At 46.5% G+C, this 23,522-nt stretch overlaps 2 protein-coding genes across 2 annotated transcripts; one reads left to right on the top strand and one right to left on the bottom strand.

Annotated features, from left to right (window-relative positions):
- Positions 1-7,211: 7,211 nt before the first annotated feature.
- Positions 7,212-14,597, bottom strand: LOC123039121 (uncharacterized). The gene is made up of 3 exons (XM_044462406.1): positions 14,531-14,597; positions 12,648-13,148; positions 7,212-10,164 (listed from the first exon to the last, which is right to left on the bottom strand). Exons 1-3 carry the CDS (start codon positions 14,595-14,597, stop codon positions 10,160-10,162), a joined length of 573 nt encoding a protein of 190 aa, XP_044318341.1. The 3' UTR covers positions 7,212-10,159.
- LOC123043960 (uncharacterized) lies at positions 11,051-12,176 on the top strand. The gene has a single exon (XM_044466576.1). It carries the CDS (start codon positions 11,116-11,118, stop codon positions 12,073-12,075), a length of 960 nt encoding a protein of 319 aa, XP_044322511.1. The 5' UTR covers positions 11,051-11,115; the 3' UTR covers positions 12,076-12,176.
- Positions 14,598-23,522: the final 8,925 nt, after the last annotated feature.

The following is a 23,522-nucleotide window of genomic DNA, read 5'->3' as shown; positions in this document are numbered from 1 at the left end:
TGTACTGGGTTACCCCCTTTTTCCCTTTTCGACCAACAAAGCGGCTGGATAGCCAGTCTATACTACTTTTACTCCCTCCTTTCCTCATTGAACCACGTCCTAGATTCATGCTCCACCCCACCGCACCTTTCTTTCCTCTTTGAACCAAGACCTAAATTCGACTACAGATCGAAAAAGACCCACATGCAGCTAGAGCAATGACGGTTTCAAAGAAACTGATACCTTAGGGTCGTCGGGATGTGGCAAGGCGTGCGGCGGGAGGCTGGATCTGCCCACACTACGTACGACAACAAGGAAGAAGGGGTCGGTGGCCCTCCCGCACAGGCGCTGGGTGAAAGAGAACAGTGCAGCCGGCAGTGGATTGCCTCCCTCGCCGAAGGCGATAGAGTTAACGCTGCACCTCCTCCCCTTCCCGGTGCGACGGGATACGGACGCCTCCTTCACCAGCTGTGAGGGGGGAGAGAGACAAGAGGCCAACGCAGTCTTGTTTAGATCTGGTCAAGAGAGGGTGAGAGACTATGAATATAGCAAACCCTAGCAAATGAACGCTGAGCCTCCAGCGTGTAACATATATGTATTGCAGCGAGCGTGTGGAGAGTGCAAACCCTAGCGAACAAGCGCTGAGGCTCCCGCTTATATATATACTCTACTAATGTAGTACGGACTGAGCTCCGGTGCCTTCACTCCATCAGCTTTTGGCTGTATGACAGGTGAGCCAGCCACATTTTGGGCCCACCTGTCATAAACCCAAAGGCAGGTGCACTAAGTCAATGAAGTTGCGTCCATATAATACTCTCGTGTGTATACGACTAATATATAATGGAGTGGTTTTCTTATTCTCTCCATAACAATCGTTTTAAATTGTGTAAGTACGAAACGAAACTCTTTATTTAATGTACAGAGGGAGTACTACTTCCGATGAACTAACGATCCACGCCAACGCGTCCTGGTCGCACTTCCTGTCCTTCACGTGTGGTACACTACCCTCCCTTAAGTGAACAACCACACATGCGCCAAATTATCGGAAACGTGTGAGAGTGTGTACAAATAAAGAATTTTAATTTCAATTATCGGAAAGGTTTGAGAGTATTACAAAGTTTGACTTCAGTTAAATTTAATATGCGGAGTAAATAAAAATGGAGGGCTACTACGTCCATCCGGGTTTTTAGTCCACACCATTTTTTAAATCTCTACTATTAAAGGGGGATCGAACGAGGTCGAACCCCCGTCCCTCGCTCGATCCCCCTCACCCACACGCACGCAGCAGCCCAGCCCATGCACGCACCAACTCAGCCTATGTACGAAAAATCACCAACTCAGCGCCCACAAAAAAAATATCAGCCCACGTACGAGAACCCACGTACAAGAAGTCCATGGAACCCCACGATCACGCCCAGTCAATAAAAAAACAGCTCTGCAACCCACGAACGAGGACGAGGTCCATCGACCAAAAATCAAACTTCTTCGACCCGCAAGCGAACGCCAGTTCTTCCTGGCGTACGAGCTCCATCAAGACGCCAGTTCTTCCTGGTGAGCTCCATCCACACGCGAACGCACGCCGCCAAAACAGAAACGCCGCTTCAATCGACGTCCGGCCACATCGTTCGCACGCGAACTGTGCGAGCTGCAGCCTCTGCTGATCGCGCAGCCTCGCATGCCGAACCACAACCAGGGCGTCCAAACACAACCTCCGCTCGACGGCTGTTGCTGCGTCATCTCCTGAGCCCGCCTACCGTCTTCTTCCTCTCCAGCGGCAATGGACGGATATCCACCTTTGTTATGTTTCATGGTGCCCGAACTCCCTAGGTTTGCCATCCTGACATGTTTCAGCAAGCAAAGTAACTTCATAATGTTAGTACTCGGATTGCATCTTTAACTTTTACTCCAACTACATTGAACAAGTTCTGGCATCCCAAAGTTACAAAATCTACCACAGTTAAGTTCATATATATATTGGAGACCCACAGTTATGTCATATCATTTTTGTAATGCAAAAAGACTGCATGTTTATTTTAGTAAGAAGAACATGTGAAACTGTCAAAAAAATCAAGGAAATTCTGAAATTGCAGTATAAGATTAGGTAACCTCAGACCATGTTTAAGATAACGATAAGATTTTTCTTCATAAATGCCAACACCGACCATCCACCTTTCTCATATATTTTGCTTCCCTTCCAACATATCCAGCTATCTCAAGTATTGGAAGGGGTTGTGTTTGACTGCAATTTTGTACAGCGAGAATAAGCCTGAAATCAGACATTTTCCTTCATCTCTGAAGTTTAATAACATCAATTTAGGATCAGCAAAATGCTCACAGAGTTGCAACACATGGTTTTTGTCGAGAAGCATCAGCCAAATGCTGCAGCCATTTTACTGGCTTGACATTTTCTCTCCATGTCAGAGTAGACTTGTAAGCATATTCACAAACATTTTAGCAGCATGGTTGAGAACAATCAAATATGGAAATACATGTGCAAATAGGTACACTAAAGTGACAATTTCGGAGTCTCTATCCGCACATTAAGTACAAGTACTGAAAACCCAATGAAAGTTGCATTGCTTAGCCAAAGTTGTACCATATCCATATAGCAAAAAAAACGTACCATATGCATATTAGCTCAACACAAATGCAGAACTAAGGAGAATAACTTCAGGTGAGGAGTTAAATTAAAATACTAAGGTATGCTTCACATACGTATTCCAGATGCAGCAGTTGACCATGAAGGTATGGAATTTCTGCTGAGTCAAAACCATCATTGCTGGAAAGAAGAAGAGATCAGGAAGGCACGCTGATGTTGCAATGAACCGGACCCTCATAAACAGATCAAAATCAATGAGCAATTGAGGATAACAATATAACGTAGCACAGAATAAGGCAACACCAACCTGACCAGTCCAAATCAACCATGGACAAGCCTGAAATTGTTGAACGGCACTTCGTAATGTTAGTACTCAGATTGCATCTTTAACTTTTACTCCAACTACATTGAACAAGTTCTGGCATCTCAAATGTGGCAACTATAGAGCACTTATTCCCCAAAGTTATGTCATATCAGTTATCCCACTTGTTCTGTTCCCACAGTTAAGTTCATATATATTGGAGACCCTCCCACATCTAAAGTTCATTTTGGTAATGCAAAAGGACTGCAGGTTTATTTTAGTGTGAAAAACATGTGTTGAAACTGTCAAAACAAATCTAGGAAATTCTGAAATTGCAGTATAAGATTAGGTAACCTCAGACCATGTTTACTTTTACTGGATTCTAGAAGAATCGTAAATGAAACATTACATCATGGGAACAAACATGCCTCGCGATAGGAATAGTGATAGAAGGAAACACTTTCATTTAAGCTCACCTCCAGAATCCTTTATATTCCAGATTGTTTTAACGCGACATAATACAGAATCTTGTATAGTCTTTTTCGCACCACGTGGAGACAGACATCTTTCTCTCCACTCCTTCCCCTCCACCTTCATTCTTCTCGCCATGTCTGAGTCCTCTTTTTTAAAAATTGAACTTCTACAAAAGCTTGCACTTTATAAACTGAAATATACAAACTTCAGCCGTCAACATATAATAGCACAATCATTTTACTTTGGAAGAAAACCATATGCGAAGAACATGTCTATGAAAATGAACAAGTGAGTCCTAAAAGCCTGTTAAATGAGTCACCAGAGGTCATATCATTTTTGTAATTCAATTCATATCATTTTTTAATGCAATAAGACTGCAGGTTTGTTTAAGCTTCTATACGACAGAAAGATGTCACAGGACAGAGAGCATCTCTATGATAAAGGAAAAAAAGGTATGTGTATGCCAATCACATGTCTGCACATAAGGTATTCAATAAGCTTCACAACTTAACTTACATTAATCTTATCAGTTGTCGAATATGAGAGGACACCCAGATCACAACTCACGAATACACACCGACCACCATCTGGTTTTTTCATACGCGAACAAACAGGCACTACTAACTACAGCATTTCATCTTCCGATGATGATGACAATGTGCCCACGCAACTGCCTATGATGATTCCTATAGCCAGCAATCTCAAGGCCTTTCAGCCAGTGCCGCATGTGGAAACATCAATCGGTATCGCCCTTACACACGACTTTTTTCAGTTTGCATTTATACATTTGTTAAAACAAAATGGTTCTTTAGGAAATCATTCTCGTGAAGGCACTTACTATGATCACCATGCATCACTTCGAGGAACAGAGAGAAGCATTGATCATAATATTGGTACGGACATAGCACTTGGACTCGACACTGAAGACAATGTCCCCGAGCACATTGCTTCAAATGATATCATTAAATCAGATAGAAAACAGAAAAGGCGAGACCAATATATAGCACGGCGAAATAGATTAACACCTAAATAGAAGGAGGAAATCAATGCACGTCGCAGAGAAGCTAGGAAAAAAACAGAGGAGGAGAGGACTGCCCATCAAAGAGAAGCCAGGCAACGAATGACACCAGAGGAGAAGCAACAGAGTAACACCCTTAGAAGGGCGGCCTACCAAAATATGTCAGTCCATGAAAAGCAAGAGACAAACGCCCTCCGAAGAACACGTCTGCAAAACATATCACCTAAGGAGAAGCAGAACATGCTAGCTCAGCGCAAGAAGAGACTCGCGGCTAGGCGCAACACCCCTTGCGCTGAATCCATCACAATGCCGTGCCCTGATGCAGATATCTTAGCTACACCCAACCTGATGTCGAGCACTCATGCATTGGCATTCAGAGAATCCGAAGCTTCAGCTCCTGCCCCTGCCCCCCGGTTTGCGAGTAAGGCTGGGAACAACTTCGAACCAGACGGTAATCCTTCCATCTTTACTCTACTTGTTGTGTCCATGTGCATTGAACCAGTATTTAACGGCTCCACAATGGTGCAGGTGAGTACCTTAGTCGTGCCCTGGATGATAATGATGCCCCCAGCGAACTCATAAATCCCTCGCAGCAAACCAATGGTCACCAAATAGACGACCAGCAGAATCAAGCCCGTGAGCAGAGGCAGGAGAGCAGAGCACAGCGTAGGGCTCGGGAGCGAGCTCACAAACAAAGTATTAGAGCAAAGAACATTCAAGGGAGTGCCTTAAAACGAAGAGCGCACGGGAAAAGCATACCAGAAGGTGAGAAGTCAGCGTTGCTAGATCGTCGTAATGCAAGCTTTCAAAAAAAGCGGAGGCCCCCAGGCCCAGATGCAAGTACCTTAGATGTGAACAGAGCAGCAACAAGCTCAGAAGCACCGCCCACAGGAGTTGCTTCACCAGCTTCCTCCCCTTCATCAAGCATGCCATCGTACACCATCGGAACCAATGGTAACCCTCTCATGTTTACTCCCCTCCTGGTGTGCACTCACAATAAAAACCATTACTTACTAGCTCAACAATGTTACAGCTGACATGGAGGCCTTCCTTAGCGGCATCATGGACGAGAATGCCCTCTCCGGTGACCTCATGGATGATGAGTACTACCTATTTGCCGGTGAAGGTACTCCGAGGCGCCTTTCGCTGCTCATCCCTCTATATTATTGGTTTATGATGTGCATCCCATCGTGACTTGTTATATCTCCACAATGCTTGCAGCATCCGACACTGATAGCACGGACCTCGATGAGCCCGTAGAATCCTCCAACACGGGATCTATCGACCTAGATCCTTTCGACTATGTCTACTCGAACATCCCAGATAGCACACACATCCTGAAGCATGCGGCAAACTGCAAGCATTACAAGGCCAAGAAGTTCCAGTACGAGACCGCCGGCTTCTGTTGTAGGAACGGGGAGATTGAGCTAGATGAACCCGAGCCTATCCCAGAGCTGATGAGGTTATGGTCAAGCGCGGATGCAGACTCTCGGCATTTCCGAGAGAGCATTCGGTTCTTCAATGGGCACTTTGCCTTCACTACCCTTGGCGTCAGCCTAGACAACAACTACACAAACATGAAGTCCGGGGTGTACACGTTTCGGACACATGGCACTATGTACCACAAGGTGCACTCGTTCGGTCCAAGATCTCGCCCTGAACATCTGCAGTTGTACTTCTACGATGATGATCCCAGCTTAAGCCATCGCAAGGAGGCCACCAAGCAATTGGACCAGCACGTTGTCAGCAAGTTAGTGGACGTCCTGAGGGAAAACCCCTACTCCCAACAGTTTAGGAGTTTGGGTGCCCACAAGGAAAACCTCGAGGAGTACCGGATAGACCTCAACATTGACCAGAAGCTAGACCAACGAAGATATAATAGACCCGTGTCATCTGAGGTGGCTGCAATTTGGGTCGAGGGAAGCGATCTAGCAAACAGGTTCAACCGCAACATTACACTCTATGGGGACAACAACGAGAAGTATAGTATACATGCCACAGATGGCTGTTATGACCCGCTCTCATATCCCCTCTTTTTTCCAAGGGGGGAGCTTGGTTGGCATCCAAATATCCCTAAGCACAATGTCCCTTGGGAGGTTGCACAACAACCAAGAGGAAACCGTGATAATGATTCAGGTGCGCCTGGTTGTTATGCTTATATGCCAGAAAAAGTTCTCTATCCTTCCATATGGTACCTAACCTTCTTCTTTCACGTCTTTCCACAGAGGGGAACAGCCGGTTGTGTGTCTCTGTCAGGGACTACTACTGTTACCGACTACAGACGCGCCCTGCGATATTCAACCCCATACTACACGGAGCACGCCTGTTTCAGCAGTGGGGTGTCGACATGTTCATCAAGATTGAGGGATGTAGGCTAAAGTGGATCAGGGACCACCAGAGAGAGATACGTGCCGATCTATACCAAGGCCTTGTGGATAGCATCGCGGTTGGGGAGATGCGGGCGAGCGCTGTTGGGAAGAGGATCGTGCTGCCAGGGACGCATCAAGGAAGCAACCGAGACATGAAGCGGAGGCAGATGGATGCCATGGCACTGGTGCAGACATATGGGAAGCCTGACATCTTTTTGACTATGACATGCAATCCTAGCTGGGAGGAGATACTGAATGAGCTGCTTCTTGGACAGACACCCCAGGATCGACCAGATCTTGTCGCACGCGTGTTCAGGGCCAAGCTAGAGACCATGAAAGAGATGTTGCTCAAAAAGCACATCCTCGGTGTTGTGGTAGCGCATGTGTATGTCGTCGAGTTCCAGAAGAGGGGCCTCCCCCATGCACACTTCTTGCTGATCATGAATTCAAATTATAAACTCGTGATGCCAGAGCAGTATGACCGCGTCATATCTGCAGAGCTCCCGGACAGGCATAAGTATCCAGAGCTCTATGCCATGGTCGTGAAGCATATGATGCACGGCCCATGTGGCAATCTTAATCCCAAAAATGTGTGCATGCAAGACTTGAAGTGCAAGAGCAAGTACCCACGATCGTTCAACCAGAACACCTTACAGGGGAAGGATTCATACCCGGTTTATCGATGGCGAGACGATGGTCGTCAGGCTAAGGTCCGTCGTCAAATGCTGGATAACAGATGGGTCGTGCCTTACAACCCTTATCTGTTGTGGATGTTCAACTGCCACATAAATGTCGAGGTGTGCTCCAGCATCAAGGCCATCAAGTACCTTTACAAATACGTATACAAGGGTCACGATCGAGCTTCATTCAGCATTGACCAGCCTGACAACAACGGGGTTGTAGACGAGATTAAAAGGTACGTTGATGCGAGATGGGTTACTCCACCGGAGGCGATGTGGAGGATATTCGGCTTCAACCTTTCTGAGAGTTTCCCGTCGGTCCTACAGTTGCCGCTTCATCTCCCTAATATGAATAGTGTCACGTTCAAAGCAGGAGAGGACCTGACCGATGTCGTCGCCCGTGATACTGCATCTAAGTCAATGCTGACAGAGTATTTCCTCGCTAATCAGCAGCACGTGTGGGCTCGGGATATCCTGTACAAGGACTTTCCGGGAAGTTTCACATGGCAGCGACAGAAATACTGGAGGCCGAGAGAAAAGCAGCACCAAGTAGGTCGAATCATGTCAGCCCATCCAGCCGAGAGGGAGCGGTACTTTCTGCGAGTGGTGCTTAACCACGTACCAGGCAAGACATCCTTCGAGGACCTGCGGACCGTGGACGGAGTGCTATGTGATAGCTTCCGTGAGGCTGCCGAGAGATTGGGCTTTATTGAGGCCGACAACACGCTTGACGAGTGTCTTATAGAGTCAACACAGTTCGCGATGCCAGCCTCACTTAGGAGGCTCTTTGCAACTATCTTGGTATTCTGCGAGCCAGGTGACGTGCGCGGTCTATGGGATAGGCACCTAGACGCGATGTCTAATGACTACCGTCGAACACATGCGTGCTCAAAGGCAGTGGAGCATATGGTGTTGCTTGACATCAGGGGCATGCTACAGTCCATGGGCAAAGACATAGCGTTGTTCCCTCTTCCGGACATCGACGAGACCTATGACACTACTGGAGGTGAGGCCAGAGAAGTCACCGAGGAGTCCGCCATCGAGGTTGACGCGAACGATGCTGATTTGGCGTCCTCGCTAAACCCTGAGCAGAGGCTTGCATACGACGAGATACTGGCAGCAGTTGATGCTGGTGATGGTGGTGTATTCTTTGTCGATGGCCCGGGAGGCACCGGGAAGACCTTCCTATATAGGTCACTTCTCGCAAAGGTTCGAGGCGAGGGCAAGATTGCACTAGCTACAGCGACATCAGGCGTCGCGGCTTCCATCATGCCTGGAGGAAGGACAGCCCACTCGAGGTTCAAGATCCCACTCAGCATTGAAGATGGGGGGTCGTGCAGCTTCACGAAGCAAAGTGGGACGGCCAAGCTCCTGCACATGGCTTCACTCATCCTATGGGACGAGGCCACCATGACAAAGCGGCAAGCGGTTGAGGCACTAGACAATAGCATGCGGGACATCATGGGCCGACGGGACCGACCATTCGGGGGAAAGACAGTCGTGTTCGGTGGGGACTTCAGGCAGGTGCTTCCGGTCGTCAGGAAGGGGTCACGGGGTCAGATAATCGATGCTACCGTGCGGAGTTCGTACCTTTGGAACGGCATGCGCCAGCTAAGGCTCGTCACCAACATGAGGGCGCATAACGACCCGTGGTTTGCATATTACTTGCTACGGGTAGGTAATGGGACCGAGGAAACTGACGAGGAAGGCAACATAAGGCTCCCCGAAGATATTTGTGTACCGCCAACAGGAGACGGCGCTGACCTAGAGAAGCTAATCGACCATGTATTTCCTGCTCTGGACGACAACATGGCTGATCCAAATTACATGACATCTCGAGCGATCCTCTCCACCAAGAACGACAACGTTGATAAGATAAACACGCGCATGATAGAGCGCTTCCAGGGCGAAGAGAAGATCTACCACAGTTTTGATATTGCAGAGGATGATCCACACGACTATTATGCCCCCAAGTTCCTGAACAACCAGACTCCCAACGGGCTGCCTCCACATGCGCTCAAACTGAAGATAAATTGCCCCGTTATACTGTTGAGAAACATTGATCCAGCTAATGGGTTGTGTAACGGCACAAGGCTTGTGGTCCGGGGTTTCCAGAGGAACGCCATCGACGCAGAAATCGTGCTAGGACAACATGCTGGTAGGAGGGTGTTCCTTCCTCGGATACCTCTCTGCCCATCCGATGACGATATATTTCCTTTCAAGTTCAAGAGGAAGCAGTTCCCTATTAGGCTCAGTTTTGCCATGACAATCAACAAGGCGCAAGGGCAGACCATCCCGATTGTCGGGGTGTACCTACCGGACCCGATATTCTCTCACGGTCAGCTCTACGTCGCATTGTCTAGAGCCACCGCAAAGAGGAATATTAAGATTCTCGCCATCAAGGACAATGGCAACGGTAAGGGTAAGGGCAAGGGCAAGGAACAAATCAAGAATTCAAATAAGCGAAAAAGATCTGAGCCCTTTTTAATGACCATGAAGAACATAGTCTACAAGGAAGTCCTTAGCACATGAATTTGCTGGATCAAATTATAGCAACTCAAGGTATAGTATGTTCAATTATGCATTATAACCACATAACTATATTAGATCTTAATGCACACTAACCTGAGTTTGTTGCTACATAGTACTCAAGGGAGCATAGTCAGTTTTCAGAAACCATGATTATTCCTTTAGCGACATCTGCCCGTACTATATATACTTGCTCGAAGATGCACCTGTTTAAGCTGGAAATAACAAGAGATAGCGTGAAATTCCAAACAGATGCAGGAGGAAGATGCTTGGACAGTGACTTGCTAAAGAAGAACAAAAACACTAAGGTATCATATTTCTTTCTAAGGCATATGCTTTTTAATATGGTAAATACCTGAGGCATGTAATATCATACAGCAATAAAAAAACTGGCTTAAACTTCAATTGCATAGAATCTCTCGTTAGAAATACATGGATTTGAAACTATGTTTCTGATATTTTATGAAGAACCCAAACTCAAGCTGAGTTTGCCATCAGTGAGCCCCTCACATCTCTACTATCTCTATTATTGAAGGATTTAGCACACAGGTGTCCTTAAATTCTAACACGTTCTTAAACTTCAATCTCAGGCCTCAAGATTCATTGCAGACGGTGATTCCAAAGTGCCATGTACAGGATTAGAAAGATCAACCCTCAAAATATTCAGCAAGAGCATTGTGCTCACTGCTGAAAGAGTTATATTAGACTCTGAATACAAGCACCGCTAACCTGCGAAATGGCAAGGACCTCATTTGCGAAAAGATGCAGACCCAGCTTTGCATTTTTTTTACAATTGGTACATCAGTATGATTGTCATCATTAGAGAGTGATGACTTCTATGTCAGGTTACCTTTCATAAATATGTATGATTCTCTCGTTCAGTTTTACTTTGTTGTAATGCATTGTGTGTGTATGCGGGGGGTACAATTCGAAATTTGATCAGGATTGGCATGTCGACTCTCCAGGAAAAGGAAGCTTAGCCTCTTTGACCACAGTTTTTTTTTGCAAGTTTCAAGCCATGCCTTTCTGAATAGGAAGGACTAAAATGGTTTATAGAAAAACTACTAAAACCCACTTTTCCTGTTGTACTAAAACCAAGTTTTACTTGTTCTGATCTTTGCACCGCGCAAGAATCGCGAGAGGAGGTGGCGAGGCGCGGCGGCGCCATGAGGACCCGCATGTGCGCGCGCGTCGGCACGCCGCAGGGCGTCGGGGCGCTGCTCCTCGTCGGGGGCGCGATCGCCGGTGCCGCCGTCGTCGCGTGGCGGCGCCACGGTGACGGAAAGGGCGCCAAGAAGGACCGCTGCGGCAAGGAGGACGACGTTCTGGATGGCGGGGTCGTGGAGAAGGAGCAACAGAAGTCTGATCAATCTGATGAGAATCTGGGCAGGGAGGTTAGAGAGGTTGAAGCTGATGGGTTGGATGGTAAGGAAGTAGAGGAGCTTCAAGAGATTCAGGAGCAGGTGGATGAAATTCTTGCTGATGAATTGGATAGCAAACCTACAGATAATTTGGATCCAAACGCAAGCCAGGAAAGTGCCGAGATCATTAATGATCCGGACAGTGAAGATATGAAGAATCCTGACCAAAATTCAGTGAAGAGCTGCGTCGAGAATGAGGTCACACCAAATGCCACCGAAGGTGTGAAGAATTCCGATGAAAGCTTCCTTCCCATCAATAGCCCGGAGATCACCCATGAAGAACATATCGGGCACGGCCATGGCGGTGATCAACAGACCTCATCAACACAGATGACAGCGCATCAGTCACAGATCTCAGAGCAACTGAAAGTGGATACCATGACCGAAACAGCAACAGTGGAGAATGTGTCGAAGCAGAAACCGCCTGCACAAGAGCGGGTCGCGCCCATCAACTCACCCGCATGTCCTTCACTGCCAGCTCTGTTTAAACCAGCAGAGAAGAAGAGACCAACGAACACGGGGTGGAATGAGACAGGGATGAAGCTTGGACAAGATGGCGGCAGCAAGAAGGCAGCAGCAAAGGGTGTAGCCGTGGTGACCATGGATCATAGAGCTGCTTCAATGGCCATTCTCGCCATCATCTTTGCAGTGACCATTGGAGTAAACGTCGTCGTGCGCTTGTACTCCACTTTGCGAGCGGCATGATCATGTTCAGATGAACTTGCACCATGGTTGGGGCGAGCCATATGGTTTGTTCTCCGCGTGAAAAAAGCGGAGCTTCTTTGGTCAAGTGCGAATGCTGCAGTTGCCAGGGTCTGGTGTAGTTGCATGCACCGGTGAAAAATCCCACAGAGTAAGAATAATAAGGCTGATGCTACCATGGCATTTTAGTTCGTCATTTGGTAGTAGTCCTGATGTAGGAACTAGGAACCAGTTCAGTGTGTCTAATTGTCTTCAAATCTTGAGAATATTCAAAAAAAAAGTTTTACTTGTTCTGCCCCTAAAAAAACTATACTTTTTTACGCTAACTAATTTCAGGTTGTTAGGCCTTCAAACGAGTTTATGGAAGCATAATTGGCTAAAATTCTGAATCCAAACAACCCCGAGAAAAAGTTGTATCCTCATCTCACAAAATAAACAACTTAATCCTAACCGTATACATATTACTAATCATCTAGCAAGCGTTCAAACTGTGTACATCCAACACAGCTACCAATGCAGAACGTGGAGGGAGAGGGGGGAGCCGACAGTGACAAGGTAAGAAGATCCGTGGGCACCTTGATTCTGACGCAGAGGGAGGGGAGCAGAGCTCGGTGGCGAAGAGAAGCCGTCGGCGTCGTCGTGCACCACGGAATCCACTCCTGCTCGATCTCCGCCCATCCGGGCGAGCACGGCTTGCTGCAGGGTCTCCTCGCGCTGCACGGCGTGCGCCTGTCGCCGGGCGTTGCCACCAGAAGATTCCGACCGGTGGCACCATCGCAGCGGAGCGGAGCGGCGCGGGGTGGGGGACGCGGGGCAGGGGCGCCGCGCGGTGGATGCCGCCGCCCAGACTGCGCGCGCGTCCGCGAGAGCGCTGCCCCCCAGATCTCGCCGGACATCAGGGAGTGATGGGGGCGGGTGCGGGAGGCTCGCGACGGCGCAGCAAGCGGTAGGGATGGTGCGGAGGCGGGGGGGGTGGGAAGTTGGGCTGGGATGGGTGCCTCGCACCACACGGTGTGCGGATGCGCGCCGTGATGCGCCGGCGGCTGCACAGAGGATGAGGGGAGCTGGGTGGCTAGCTGAAGGGGAAAGGGGTGAGCCGTGAGAAGAAAGTGAGACTGAGAGTCACCGATGTAGAATACTCCAGTTTTTTGTCACAAGGCTCTATATTTTATATAGATTGGAGTAGCATATACTCACATCGTCCCAAAATAAATGTCCAATCTTAGTACAATTTTGTATTAAAGTTAGCACTCTCTCCGTTCGGAAATACTTGTCATCAAAATGAATAAAAGAGGATTTATCTAGACTTATTTTAGTTCTAGATGCATCTCTTTTTATTCATTTTGAAGACAAGTATTTTCGGATGGAGGGAGTATAAAATTGAGACATTTATTTTGGGTCAATGGAATAGAACCGAGGTATTTAGACGGTTGTCAGGGCTATCAAAAATCTTAGATGTAGGCCTTTTAACATTTTATTTTGCATGTTGCATATGAATTATGATACTGCTCACTGAAAAAAAATTATACCTCTATTTAAATCATAGTTGTATATATGAATTCCAGGAAGTCCAGAGATGTCCAAAAAACACTTTCGTAGGTATGCAGGCGTATAATACTTACTAACACAGAGATAATCTTGATATATAGAATTGACTAATGATAATTGATAGAGTTAAATACACTACAGGTGTCCTAACTTGTCCGGCGCGGTTAGTTTGGTGCCTAAACTTGACAAAAGTGATGTCGTAACTTGTCTACGGTGCCTCTGGACGTATGCCGCCGTATCGAGTTCCCGCGTGGCATTCCAGTCTGTCGCTGGGCCACATATCAATGGTTGCCTACGCGCGTTGTGAGCTATGCATGTTGTATTTTACAGGAATGCCTCTGGATTTTAATTAATTCTCGCAAAATATACCCCTTGATTTTAATTAATACTTGCAAAAAATATCAGGAAGTCAGCGTACAGGGACTTCGAACATGGGATATGCCGTTGCCTGACAATCGAGCGGACCAGGCGGCCACGGCCTGGTTTGCGCTTAATTATCAGCAAGCAGTTTATATAGATGATTGTACGTATCGCTCTGCATATGCTTCTACTGGAGCAATTTTCTTTTTTATTTATTCCAAGTTACTATCTTGTCTTTCTTCGAGTGATGTTTCTGTTTAGTTTTTATGATACATAAATTTTTCCATGTGAAAAATAAAATAATTATCAAGAAAGCTCGCCGCATGTAGTACAGATAGTAGACATTGGTTATGTCTATTACGCATGATTGTGTGTTTCAATTTGCAAGTGTAGTTATCACGTACTTGGTTTGTATCTACTATGTAGATGACTGTTTCGTCATGTTTGTTTGTATCTATGGTGTTTTAAGGGATGTACTAATTTCACGGATGATTTAGTTATTATCTACATTTAAAAACAAGTTTGTCCATGTTCATAGATTTTGAATTACCTTTGACATTGTTCTTTTGTCGAAATATATTCCATAAAAAGCACTCATTTAAAATATCCAAGTCCATGCTATGACTTTGTCGAGTAATCTTTTCACATCATACTTCGTATGTCCGTGGCAACGCACGGGCATTCAACTAGTCAAAGTTAATAGCTGGACAAATAAAATTACAGGGGAGCTGGAGAAAAAGTTGTGAGAAGGCTTAGAAATCAATACAAAACTTATGCTCTTAGTATCAACGTCGATCCTTCTTCGAGGAAACATTTGGTTCATAGCCAATTGTGTGATAAAATTGCACCAACGTGAAAGACGACTGCGCCTCCAACGCAACCAAGGTGAACTGACGAAGGATATCATCTTTGTGCGTAACAAGCAAAGAGCACTGATGGAAGACAGCTTGTTTTTCATTGAAAATCGATCAGCTTCACCAGCCGACGCAACCATGAGGCGCGACCATGAGCATCGATAGGTCATCATGGTGATGCATCATTCATTTGGCATCAAGTTTGGGTGAGGCACCTATGAAGCTCGACAAATCCTCACTGTGGTCTGTTTCTTCTCAGTAATCAAGATCGAGGAAGGAAGAACCACATGGCAGAGGACAATGAGGCGGAACAACAATGGCCATCCAATTTTGTGTAGTTCCACTAAAATTGAGGAAGACATGCCCGGGTATGGAGACACGCATCGCTATTTCCAAAAATATAAAAAAGGGTTAATGAAAAGTACACCAACAAACAGAAGCATCATAATTATATCTTGATGGGAACTAAACCAGGATACCCGAGAAAAAAAGCATTTCTTCATTTAACCAGTGATAGTACTACCACCATATGGACAATGACCGCACAACCACCATGTACTTTTTGTCGAAACAACATGTATACCTCCACCGAGGCATAAATCAAGACAACTTTTCGAGTGGCATTTCCTCTATAATAGTACTAGTAGGTGATGTTGGACCAGCCGACGAACCCTAGCTACTATGCATGGGGAGCTGGGGAGTAGTCGCACAGAAGAAAACCCGCACGCAGCGACCTGGGGAGCTGGACCAGTACAAGAAGTTATACCTCAGGTGGGCGAGATGTCGTTTAGGCGGGCGGGCGGGATCTGCCCACACGACGGCAGCGAACAAGGGCGCGGAAGATCTTCGTATGCGCCAGCGCCGGCTCCGAGAGGACGGTGCGCATTGGCTCCCCTCCGTCGCCGATGGCGACAACGTCAATGCTGCACCTCCTCACCTCCCGCAGCGGACGGGATTCGGCCGGATCTGTGACCACCGGTGAGGAGAGAGATAGACTGGACACTGTCATTTTGTTTTGATATGGAGAGGGTGAGAGAGCGAGACGCGAGAAACTCTATCAAACAAGAGGCTATAATGGAGTAAAAAAATCTCTCCATAGCAGTGGTTTTAAATAGAATACGCGCGTTCCCGGAAAAAAGAAACGAAAACTGGCTGACAATTTTTTAAGGGTCTGTCTAGGACACATCTAGATGTGACATAGTTATGTCACATCTAAGTTGATGTCCACTCTGTTTGTGGTCTATTTTTTTTTCGTCCTAGTTTTTTTGTTTCTTGTTGCTACATTATATACTTGTGGGAGCTTAGATGTGATATCCTTAAATAACATCTAGATGTGAATTGGACAAACTGATTTTCTAACGTACCAAGAAAGAAAACTTGATCAAAAACACGCCCCTGCTTCCAGGTCGCGAGAGTCGTCGCGCACACACACATAGACATAGACATGCATATCCGTGTTTACGTAAAATTCCATTTCCATCTCCATCTCCAATCATATTTGTCCAACTGGCACATTATTTATGTTGTTAATTATATACGCAGCAATATTAACGTACAACATCTCTTGTTTGCGCACGTCCGGACCGCTGCCACGGCCGGTCCTGACCAACCCGAACCCTCTTCATCACCCGCGCGTGCTTCCCGCCCCGAAACGGTCAGTGCCGCATTCATGCCCGGCCAGAGCGGACGCGACCTCTCACTGGCGCCGGCATTGAAGCGGTGCGCCGGCCGAGAGAGCGTCGCCCGCGCCGCACCGGGTGCACGCGGCTACTCCGCGTTCAAAGGTCGCAATAGCCGGCTACAACATGCATGTAAAAAGTTTTTGGAAGTCCATGCTACAGCTAGCTGTCCTCCCCCAACTCGTCAATCTCTTCCAGTAGTGCTAGTAGTACTCCATGGCGCGATCCATCGACAAGCAGGCGGGCAAAGTTATCATATACTCGGTTTGCGGTGAGTGGCATGCCAAGCGACTGTGTGGGATCGAGCCGTGGAGGAGGGTGAGACACGAACATGACAGACGTGATTTAAACATTGGTTTTGCTCGATGGCGTGATCCAACGAAACGAAACATTGGTTTCTCTCCGTTTCCATTTTTTCTCCGGAAAAACAGAAACTTTCCACTCCATTTTCATTCCTATTCCAAGGTTGCCCCGTTACAACATTCCATCAAATACAAAGGAAAACTAACACGCATGCTGATGCATCTCAATGATTCACAGATCATAGCCAATATTTACTTCACAACTAAAGAAAAAAGTTGTGAGAGCGTGTACGAAAGAAAAACTATTGATGGGGTCACTACGACTTAAACCCTAAACCCTAAACATGATTTAATTCCCTGGCCAGGTAGAACCTGTCGAAGGAAAGACGGCTAGCACCCTCGGATCATATGATGCTTTTGTGCAGTTCCACTAAAATCGACCTGAGCATCCCTGATGGCAAAGATATTGAAAAAGTGTGATTAGAATAATAGTACTGGCACTAGTTCATGAGACATAAACTCATCACAAGTAGAAGCCGGTAGAAGTAGAGAAAGATCGACATGGAGATGGAGCTACGGCAGTGGAGCAAGCCGGCTCCAAAAGGAAGATGGACTACCTGGGACGTCGGGCTGTAGCTAGAAGGGCGGTTGGGACGCGGCATCGGCCCAAACCGCGGTGACCCCCGATTGGGACGCACCGACTGTGGGTTTTCTCCCTCGCCGATGTCGACCGCGTCTACGCAAAACATTGTTCCCTTCCCCCAGCTGCGGGATCAGGCCCGTCGTTCTATGCTTGTGAAGAGAGCAACCTTAGCAAGCAGGCTTATAGCTTAGGCTCCTGCTAGTGTATATATAGTGGTTTTCTTTTTCTTTCCATATCAACCATTTTATATTGCGTACATGTCATTCAAGAGTGAAATGATGGTTGCCTCTTCCGACTAACTTACTGTGTGATTTGACTGCTCCTTAGTGGCCCCTACACGTACTCCCCCTACGTGTATGCAATAGTCACATGTACACATGGACGCAAAAACGCGCGCGACGCCCTAATGCATGCATGTCCGAGCACACAACGGAACACACACGGTCACGCTAAGTGCTCAACCTACACATGCATGCACACACATACTCAGTCAGGGTGAGCTAGTGACCGTATAAACACTGGAAAATATATATATTGAGCGCAATGAGCGTATTATGAAGTCCACTGACCGTATTTTTACAAATATATAGTGACAGACAGTGTATTTATCTCATTTGAAATTAATCCATATTAACCGGAGAGGAGGCAGTATGGACTAGCATTACTTGCGCGCGGTGGCTCGTAGGACAAGGAGAAACTTTTGACTAATGCAAGCTCTCCCTCGCTCAGGTGGTGGACGTGCAACAGTTAATTCGGTGTCAGATTGCCAGAAGCATACACTATACTATTAGTGCTACTATTGTTCGACTTCTCGAATAGGCGAACAGCCAAGCGCAAAGTTTACTAATATAGTCTATAAAGGTACGTACTATACTAGTACTAGGAACCGGATGGAGGAGTGTCTGCACTCTTATTATAATTTTAAAATGTGATAAAGCAATCTTCAACACATTTGGTTATCTTCGAGGGTTCTCGCATGTGATAATGGAAGTTGATTGCATGGAACACTCGCCACAATTTTCGCTTAATTCTGGCTCATATCCTGTTACAAATAGTAGCGCTCGGTAATATTTCCTCTTTTTTTGTTATTCAGCATGTAAACAGATCAGCAAACCTTGCGGTGCATCTTCGTGCGAACCGTGCTTGCTGCACTTTGAATGTGGCCGAGAGCTGGCTTGATAAAACACCTCGCTTCCTACTTCTTTTTTTGCGGGGTACCTCGCTTCGTAGTGACCAGTGTCTTGGCTGATCGTCCTAAGAATGCTTATATATGAATAAAGCTCTCTCATTTACCCGCAAAAAGGATTGAGCCATATTAACCGGAAAGGAGGGAGTATGGACTAGCACTACTTTTTGGTGTGTCCCGTCAACTCGCAGAACGAGGAGAAGCTTGCAGGACAAGGTGAAGCTTGCTTACGCCTTTTGACTAATGCAACCTACCCTCGGTGGACATGCATTAGTCCATTCGGTGCCAGATTGTCAGAGGCATACACTGTAGTACCCAACATGCAGAGTACCATCATTGTTTGACTTCACGAAGAGGCGAAGAGCCAAGCACAGTAGTACGAGTAGTACTACTACTAGAACCGCATGGTGGAGCGTTTGTACTCTTATTTCTTTTTATCTCTGATAAAGTACACATTTATTCCGGAGAAGGGCGGAAAACGGTAGCCCAACATGTAATGAATGATATCGATCAACCAACCATGCTCGAATATATCTTGGCCTCCATGTGAACCCGTCTGTGTGTTCTCGCTCCTCGTCTCTCTCAAGGAACGACGGGTTGGCTCTTTGCCGTCAATTGAGATCGGTTTGCTCACACTCCTGTCCCACATGTCAGTGATATGCCAAGAGGAGGTGCGTTGACCGACTGGCCATACGCGTACTTGGTTTTGAACCTTCATACTACTCCTCCCTCCGTCACAGTTTACAGGGCGCGCTTCATTATGATGCATTTCTCTCAATGCATTTCCACCACTAGAGAGACTTTAGACGCGTTTGGTTTAATGCTCAATTAATTAGGGCGTGGTAACCGCAATCAAGTCCACAATTTTCTCTCCATGCAACTACGGAATGGAGTAAGTGCATGCATGTGTGTACCCGGGGTGGAAGCACTGCATGCATGTGTGTACGCATTATTCCCTCTACTAGTAATAGACGCCGTGCTATAACTACCAATGCTATTTTTCAGGCCGATCGCTAGTCGCCTTGGTCCCACAGATCTTTTTTCTTTTTTCTGAAGCGCGTTGTATAAACAGTGACAGATGGAGTAGTATGAGCGGATTCAAAGAAGAGCGTATTGATGGTTGCTTCTTCAGAGAAACTTACAGTGGGAAAGGTGGGGCTTACGATTTGACTGCTCATTACTCACTATTAATGCGGCGCAACGACCGGGTTGAGTCTCCCATGCGGTTGTGCACTATCCCCTCGGTTCTTAAATATACTCCGGAGTATATTTGTCTTTCTAGAGATTTCAACGAGTGACTAGTCAAATATTTGTCTTTTTAGAGATTTCAAATGGACTGGCACATACGGATGTATATACATATTTTAGAGTGTAGATTCTCTCATTTTGCTCCGTATGTAGTCACTGGTTGAAATCTCTAGAAAGACGAATAGAATATTTAGGAACGAAGGCAGTACACATACGAAGCAAAATGAGTGAATCTACACTCTAAAATATGCCCGTTTGAAATTTGTAAAAAGACAAATATTTAGGAACGAAGGAGTATAATTTTGTGCATGGCACATGGACCCGGATGATGAAGAGGCTTCTGGCAATGCTACCAAGCTTCCATCATTTGTTTACATAATTGACATACTATACAAATAATTTTCCAGCGAGACATGAAATTGTACAATGGTGTGAGCTTTCAGCTTCTGTTTCGCGAGTCTTGCCATCGATACTCTTTCGGAAACAATAAAAAACTAACTTCCTTGCTAATGCATGTCAATTATTAGCAGATCAGAGCTAATAATTACATCACAACTGAAGACAGAGTTGTGAGAAGGTGTTAAATTAAAATTGATCCATGCTTTCATTGGCAGCAACGTCCCCCCAGCTCTGTCTAAATCAACAAGGCATATTGGGAAAAAAAATAGCTGTCTGGAGCATGCAACATTCCGATCATTTTGTGCAGTTCCACTAAAATAGAGCTGAGCGTCCCTGTTCCAAAGATATTAAGTGTGATTACGATAACAGAGGACTGCTGATGAAACAATAAACACATAAATAGAAGTCGGTCACCTTTGCAGTCTCTTTTAAGACTAACTAGTTGGAGAAGATTAGGCTCGAAGTTGGATGAGGAGGATAGAGCAAAACCAATCTCCCTTTGTGCAGTCGCACTGAAATGTAGAGACGTTGCCCATGTGACATTTTAGTACAACTGCACCAAACACTCTTAAGAAAAAAGTGATTTGTGCAGTTCACCAAAAGGTCGCAATAGCAACGAGGTGAAATGGATAGCCCTGTTTGCAAAAAAGAGGTAGAAAGGAAACAATTGCTGGCCAATAACAGTTGATGACACATGCGACGACAAAAAAGAAGCATATTCCTTGCCCTAAGGGAAGATAACAACACGGTTGTGTTTGTCTAAAACGGTGTGAGGACGAGAATGCAATATGGAAAGTACGCTGGACGAGCTATGTCTTGGGCAAAGAACTATGGAAGATCCACATGCAGTGACGTGGGAAGACGGGCAGTGGAGCAAGGCCGGAGGGGATACCTGGAGGTCGTCGGGATGTAACTAGGTGAGCGGCGGCGGGCAGAATCTGCGAGCAGGTGGCGTAGGCCCTGCCGCGCCGGAGCTTGGTCAGAGAGAACGGTGTGTACCGCAGATCGGGACGTGCTGCCTCGGCGCCGTCGAACGGAGAAACGATGCACTTCCTCCCTTTCCCCCGGCGGATGGGATGCGGCCGGATCAGTGACCAACGGTAAGAGAGAGAGAGGCCACCACACTCCCTTTTCCCCGGCGGACGGGATGCGGCCGGATCAATGACCAATGATGAGAGAGAGAGAGAGAGAGAGGCCACCACAGCCTTGTGTGAGATACTCTGAAGAGCAACAAACCAGGCATGCAAGGCTCCATTGTATATAGTGAGCAGACTACCTTTTTCTCCATAAAAATCGTTTTATATTTTGTGTACGTGCCATTGAGCACTATAACTTTATTTAAAAATAACACGGCAACGCGTCAAGTCGAACTTTGTTTCGTGCAGGCGTGGTACACGACCTCCCTAGGTAAACAACTGCTACAGGCGTTCAAATTAGCATGTGGGCTGCCATTTTGTAAAGAAATGAGCTCCACCGTGTACCCGCGCGGATGTGGCTGGGCACGAAGCGTGAGTACGTGCACGGTGAGCCTATGCTCTTCTTGTATACGTACACCACCTATGTGGGGTTGTGTGAGAGAGATGCAAACCTAGAGAGATATAGTGTGTGGGTTCTTGAGAGTTTTTTTGGGGGGGGGGGTCAATCAAAAAATGTAACATATGCAATGTGTGTGAAATATAGTCCTGGATATAACATATATATAGAGGGGGAAATCCACGAGAAGAGAGTGGAGGTATCACCGGCTTGAGGTGTCCATAGAATCGAAAAGAGGGATGATGATGTGTGTGTGTGCACGCGCGATCGATAAAGAGTGCCATCGAATTTGTGTGTGCCCACGTCAAAGATATAGAGTGGCTGGCCTACTGGAACGTGAGAGGGGACATGTGCAGTTTGTCTCTGTGGCATGGATACCTACCTGCAGCGCTCGACTATCGGTGTGTGGTGGGGGAAGAGGGAGGCCCAATTAACTATAGAGGTACAATGGCTGGTATATGTGTGGAGGAGGAGAGAGGTCTACCTCATGTATTAAGGATTTCGATCTGCCTCATGTATTAAGGGAGATCGATCGGCATCCATGCATATGTGCATGAGAGGAATAAGGTTGGGAGAGAGATAAAGCTAGAGTGTTGGAGGGGGTGGTAGTGGAGTTGCTTCTAACAAATGGTTGTATAGGCTTGCTAGACAAACAGAGGGCACGCCCGCAATATTAATAAGGGAGGAGATGGCTGCTTGTTGTCTGTGCACGTGCGTGTGAGAGACGGGTTAGGAGGCATGCACGAATGATGAGGGGGGACGATGTGGCTGTGGTAAGCAGACATAACTACATAGGAAGATCAATCGCCCTTTGCTAGAGAAAGGAGAGACATAACTTGTGAGGTACATCGATCGATGGGGGGGTAGTTAAAGTCAATCCAGGTATATGTTGGGAGATCGATCGGTATACATGCATGTGTGTGTTAGAAGCAAACGAGGCACAAGGAGAAGGATAGAGATAGAGGGATGCATGTAAGAGGTGGCACGAGAGGCATACTATATCGAGCGGGGAGGAGTGTGCGAGTACGAGAACGATGCAAAGAGTGGTGGGAGTGAGGCATGGGCCATGACAAGAGAAGAGGGGAAGCTTGTGTTTGTGCTAGGCACACCTGGCTAGAGAGGCATATCGATCGATGTGTGCCATAAAGAAGGAGCTGGGGGGCCTACACACACCGTGGGTGAACGACCTAAAGTGAAAAGACGAATTTGCGTGATGGAGCTAGAGAATGCTGAGGGAGGGTGAGAGGGATGTGGGCGTGTGCATGCACAAGAGAAAGTTAGCGCTAGCTACAAAGGTAAGAGGGTTGTGTGGGTGTAAAAGACGAATAGAGATCATATATACTTCATTATAAAAAGCGAATTCGGATATTTGAAGAATTTATCATAGTGTATTAAACCGACGTATGTGTGAATATATATAACAGTGATACACATGGTGTGTTTATGAACATGTTATACTACATTTAATATATTTTATCTCTACTCTTATAAAAAACGGAGTTGTTGATGATGGTGTGCCTGCCATCCTGCATTATAGGCCGTCCGATTTATATCTGGCGGATAGCAAGGAAACTATGATGGTTGAAGTTGGCAACAATCATGATTGTAGATTCTTATTGAAATAGAGAAACAAATTCAAATTTAGTTCGAATTGCAGCGGTAGTATAGACATTTGGAATGCACTAAAATGTTGGTATG

This window comes from Triticum aestivum, chromosome 2B (genome assembly GCF_018294505.1).
Source record: "Triticum aestivum cultivar Chinese Spring chromosome 2B, IWGSC CS RefSeq v2.1, whole genome shotgun sequence".
Taxonomy (NCBI): Eukaryota; Viridiplantae; Streptophyta; class Magnoliopsida; order Poales; family Poaceae; genus Triticum; species Triticum aestivum.
Note: the sequence above shows the minus strand (reverse complement) of the source record. Positions and strands in the feature narration are given on the sequence as shown.

Excerpts from the sequence above, each read along its gene's own strand:
- LOC123043960 (XM_044466576.1), top strand. The coding sequence starts at position 11,116 with ATGAGGACCCGCATGTGCGCGCGCGTCGGCACGCCGCAGGGCGTCGGG.
- LOC123039121 (XM_044462406.1), bottom strand. The coding sequence starts at position 14,597 with ATGGACTTGGATATTTTAAATGAGTGCTTTTTATGGAATATATTTCGA. Across the intron at positions 13,149-14,530 it reads ACAAAAGAACAATGTCAAAG|CTAGCCACCCAGCTCCCCTC; the intron begins GTAATTCAAAAT and ends TTTCCCCTTCAG.